Here is a 5,358-nt window from a genome sequence, read left to right on the forward strand (position 1 = left end):
AGGGGTCAGGGAGCTGCTTGAGGAGATGGTCTCTTCTTTAAAGGAGCTCAAATGGTGAGCTGTGAGCTCTGTTGTTGTTCATTCAGAGCTGCTGGGCAGGTACTTTTAGGTCTGCTGCGGCAGAACTCATAAACTGCTTTTTGTTCCCAGGTGCTCTGTCCCAGGGATTTAGGGCTTTATGTATGAGTTTCTGTTATGCTGCCACCTTCTTTTTTTTTTTTCCTTCAGACCTGCTCAGCCCAGCAAGGAGGCAGCCTAGTCACTGTCGGCCTATAGAGGCTTTGCTGAGCTGCTGTGGGCTCCGCCTCGCTGCCGAGTGAACTTCCCTGCAGTCCTGTTTATATGGATGTAGTTAGAACTTCTTTGGCGATGATGGCCCGCCTCTGTTGAGGCGGAGTCTCTCCACTGTGGTGGGTTTCCTTGGCAATGGCGGGCTGCCTCATCAATGGCGGGTTGCCTTGGTAGGCAGGCTGCCTCAGCATTGGCCGACTACCTCGTCCTGGCGGGCTGCCTCGGTAATGGCGGACGCCCCTCCCCATCAGAGCTGGACCGTCCCGGGTTCAGCTGCGCTTGCTGTGAAACTCTCAATCCAGAGTTTCTGGTTGCTGTTCTTTTGTGGGGGTGGGACCAGCCGAGCCTGATCGCCTGGCTCCCTGCCTCAGAGCCTTTTTTAAGTTGGTGTTCCAGTCGCCTGTTGAAGAGGCGCCGGGGTCTGTTTGTTTTCCCCTGCGGCCACTCACTGCGCTGGCTTAAACAGCGGCACTGAGGTTTGTGGCGCTTTTTTTTTTGCCCTGGAGTCTACTGTCCTGGTTCTCTGCTCAGTCCCCTTTTTGAACCGGCGAATGGGCGACTTCCCGTGGCTCCAATCGCCAGCCAAAAGGGCCCCCGGACCGGTGTATTTTGTACGGAGAACTGCTGCTCCGGGGTGCCGACAAAGCAGCCGCGCGGGGCAAAGCAGCGGCGCTGGCCAGCACAGCCGCACTGGCCGAAACAGTCGCGCTGGCGACCTGTGGAGCTCCTCCACCCGGGAATTTCCTAGTCTGTGGGCAATAAAAACGCGGCGTCCACTCACCCTCTGAGCTTTCACTGGGAGCTGCAATCCTGAACTGTTCCTAAGCGGCCATCTTGGATCCTCTGAGACTGTCTTGCCTTTTTAGTGGATCTTTTACCCATGCTTGCTTTTGTAATATCATCCTTTAGTCATTTGGAAAATATTAGTTTGCTGAGTTATGCTGATCTTAAAAATATTGACATTTCTTGTACAGCATCAAACATTACATTCTATCTCATAATAGTTTTTGAGTTTTGGGAAGCTGCTAAGCTCACAGTGGTGGATACAAGTTTGACAGAATTGTAATTTTTGCATACAATTTTGAATTTTATCATTGATACAATAATTTCAGTTTTTCTTGAACAAGAGTGACAAGATCACTTTGTTTATTTGTTAAAGGAAAATGTTTCCCATATACCCAAAGTCTTAATAACCATAGTTTTTCTGTCAGTCTTTCTTTCAAGTAAAAATATCTAGTTTAGTTTGTATCACAAACAATTACACAAGTAATTTTCTTAAGACAACCGTTGCATTTTGGTTTGTAGCAGAGGTGCTTTATGTATAAATTCTGTTTGCTACACAGATGATGCAAAAAGGCATGCATTTAAGAGTTTGGTTTTAATGAAATTAATACCTTTTTACTGCTTCATCAGAGACATACTTAAGCAAGACTGCCTTTAAAAAAAAAAAGAAAGTAACTGAAAATGTGTGGCTATAAAGAAAGCAATGACTGCTAGTACATTTTGGTTTCACGGCTTTGATTCTTGGTAAGGTGTCAGCAGTTTTATCCACCACTGCTTTCATGTTAACCTGGTGAGAAAGACAAACATCTTTATGTTAAAATAATGACCTTAACCTTGTGAACCTTCTGAAGGTTCTTAGGGATCCCCAAAGATGTATACATCACACTTTTCCAAACTGGCGGTCTAGGCCAGGATTTTTCTCATTTTTAATAACATCGACTAGTTTAACATTCAATTTTTTTAAAATAAATATCTTGAAAGTCAATTTTTTTGTAGGTTTATCCATGTCTTAAAATTTTATTTTACTATATTTATATGTAGGTTTTCTCAAGAACTACAGTTAAAAGTACAGAAAGATGCCAGAAATATTTCTTTATCTAGAAAATCCCAAAACAGAAAGAAGGAAAAAGAAAAAGATGATTCTTTAGGTGAAGAAAGAAAAACACTTGTGGTACAGGTAAATGTTCATATTTCACATTTTAAATATAACGTACTTTTTAAAAATTTTTTTGAGAAAAAATGATGTTTGAAAAAAGTTTTCTGAGCAGTAAGCAAATTGGTAACTTTTAGCTTAGTTGTAAAAATGTAACTTAACAGACCATATTTTGAGTACTTATTATGTACCAGACTTTGCAAGGGTGCTTGTCAGAAAATCACACTCATGATGCAAGAACACCTAGACATGTGTTTTCTTTTTTTTTTTTTTTTTTGAGGTGGAGTTTCACTCTTGTTACCCAGGCTGGAGTGCAATGGCGCGATCTCGGCTCACCGCAACCTCCGCCTCCTGGGTTCAGGCAATTCTCCTGCCTCAGCCCCCTGAGTAGCTGGGATTACAGGCACGTGCCACCATGCCCAGCTAATTTTTTGTAGTTTTAGTAGAGACGGAGTTTCACCATGTTGACCAGGATGGTCTCGATCTCTTGACCTCGTGATCCACCCGCCTCAGTCTCCCAAAGTGCTGGGATTACAGGCGTGAGCCACCGCGCCTGGCCTAGACATGTGTTTTCATGCACACATGCATACATAGACACATAGAACAAACAACCCTCACCGACTTATTTTTCTTAAATGATATGAGTGAAAAATATTGTTTGTAGAAATTTCTATTAAGTAAAGCATTTGAAAAGTGAGATTTGGATACTTAAGTTAGGTTTGTTTTTCCTGGTTAATTACCCAGGATCTCTTGATAAAGTAATTCAAATCCACCACCAACTCACTCATATCAAGTATACTGAAAGAAGAAAGGTACGAGTTTTGTGTTTCCTTACTCTGAATATGTAAGAAAAAAAGTGGCATTTTTGATTCCTCTTCTATGAGTTTTTCCACTAATGTGTGTGTGTGTGTGTGTGCATGTGTGTGTGTGACTGAGCTGTATGAACTGCATTTCCATTCTTTTTGTATTTTCCCCATAACTATCTGAATAAGAAAGAATCTGGCTTTAATTTTAATCCCATAGGTAGAATAAAGAAAACAGGTATAAAAAGGTGATACTTATGAAATTCTGCTCTAGTTGGCAAGTACTCTATAAGAATAGGTGAATTTTCATTCTCTTCAGATGATTAACCTTATTAATATTTTTATTAATGATCAGGATACCAATGCTGATCCCAAAATTAAGGATTGTAAACTATTTCAAATAAAAGGGTCAAAAATTGATGGAGAAAAAGCTGAAAAAGGCAACAGAGCTTCAAAAGCCAGCTGTCTCCATGATAATAGGACAAGCCATGTCAAAATAGTGCCTTCAACGAGCCTCAAAGATTGCAGCAATGTCAGTGTGGACCACACAAGGAATCCAGGTGTGGCAATTCCCCCACTTACACACAATCTTTCTGCAGTTGCTCCTGGTATTAATTCCGCAATGGGGACTGCGACTATACCAATTCAGAGTTACAGGTATGAATTAGCAAAATAAGACCAAAAAATTGTTTAAGGATATATTTAGAAATTGCAAGGGTTTGTCAATTCATCCATATTATTTTTATACTCAGAATTCTGGATGCTATTCATTCTTGTCAGGTAGCTCTTTCAAAAGACTTTTTGGCTGTGTGATGAAAATTATTAGCATTTGATTAAAGCAATTCACCTAAGTCCTGAGAAAGTAGGGTTTTACTGCTTAAGGTGAAGAGAATCTACAGCTATATAGTCTAATAATGTGAAAGCAGGTTGTCATAGTAAAAGATAATTGGTTTTGAGTGTTTGCTGCTGCAGGGTGTAGCTGTGAGCCTTTAGTAGTATATGGAAGTTCCATTTGGGAATTTTGCTGAAAGGAGGGGAATGTGTTTGGTAGGCGTTGGGGGCTGGTGGGAGGCATGAGGGTAGTGATAAAGAATAGAACGTTTCTCCTGATTCATGTGCATTGTATATTTGAGAGTAGACCTTATATTCTAATTAAACTGCTTGTTAGTTGATGCTGTGTCATTTGGGTTTGTACTTTAAAAGATAATTATTGCTGGTTCTAACTTAAAAAAAAATTTTTTTTGTTACAGAGTGGATGACAAAACTAAGAAGTGTTCTATTCCGTTTGTTAAACTGAACAGACATTCCCCATCAGGCATTTATAATACTAATGTGACCACATTAGTAAGTAAGCAGTTCTCAGCAGTAGAAGAACAAGCACCAGTCAACTCTTGACTTTTATTAAAATTAAATACGACAGTGAAGAACTGAGAATTTTGTTTGGAAACATATAAAGTGAAACCTTAAGTGTGCATGTATTATCCCAGCCCATCATAGCCGTAAATGTGAAATTCTGAAAGTTTAAATAAGTTTTATAAGTCTGAAAACTTAAATATGTTATTTGTTTTTTTCTTCTTTTTGAGACAGAGTCTTGCTCTGTCACCCAGGTTAGAGTGCAGTGGTGCGATCTCGGCTCAACTCAACCTCCGCCTCTTGAGTTCAAGCGATTCTCCTGTCTCAGCCTCCTGAGTAGCTGGGATTACAGGCACTCACCACCTCACCTGGCTAATTTTTGTAATTTTAGTAGAGATGGGTTTTCACCATCTTGGCCAAGCTGGTCTCAAACTCCTGACCTCGTGATCTATCCACTTCAGCTTCCCAAAGTACTGGGATTACAGGTGTTAGCCACTGCTCCCGGCTTGTTTTATTTATTCTTTAGTGACCTAGAAATTTTCTCAACCTGATGATTGCTGGTCAGTTCTTTTTAGAGTAGATGAAAAGGTAAATTGTCTTATCTCACCCACACCAGATTTTTGATGGCTGTATTCTATTGTCCGGTGACGGTAGCTCACACCTGTAACCCCAGCACTTTGGGAGGCTGAGGCAGGAGTATAGTTTGAGCCCAGGAATTTGAAACAAGCTTGAGCAACACAGCAAATCCTATCTCTACAAATTTTTTTTAAAAAAACTAGCTGGGCATGGTGGCACATGCCTGTAGTCCTAGCTACTTGGGAGGCTGAGATGTGTGGGTTGTTTGGGCCTGGAAAGTTGAGGCTACAGTGGTAAGCTGCGGCTGTGATTGTGCCCCAGCACCTCAGCCTTCAGCCTGGGTGACAGACCAATACTCTGTCTCAAAAAAAAAAAATTTAATGTGAACCATGCATGCAA

The 5,358-nt window shown here is 41.0% G+C and overlaps 1 protein-coding gene across 2 annotated transcripts in view; it reads left to right on the forward strand.

Annotated features, from left to right (window-relative positions):
• Positions 1-5,358, forward strand: part of CDKL2 (cyclin dependent kinase like 2) — a 50,467-nt gene that overhangs the window by 26,814 nt on the left and 18,295 nt on the right. For both annotated transcript variants that reach the window (XM_017514740.2, XM_017514743.2), the window contains 3 exons: positions 2,116-2,251; positions 3,386-3,687; positions 4,281-4,374. In XM_017514740.2, the coding sequence (XP_017370229.1) occupies positions 2,116-2,251; positions 3,386-3,687; positions 4,281-4,374 (532 nt within the window). The remainder of the gene's footprint in view (positions 1-2,115; positions 2,252-3,385; positions 3,688-4,280; positions 4,375-5,358) is intronic.

The sequence above is a fragment of the Cebus imitator genome, unplaced genomic scaffold (genome assembly GCF_001604975.1).
Source record: "Cebus imitator isolate Cc_AM_T3 unplaced genomic scaffold, Cebus_imitator-1.0 Scaffold537, whole genome shotgun sequence".
Classification (NCBI taxonomy): Eukaryota; Metazoa; Chordata; class Mammalia; order Primates; family Cebidae; genus Cebus; species Cebus imitator.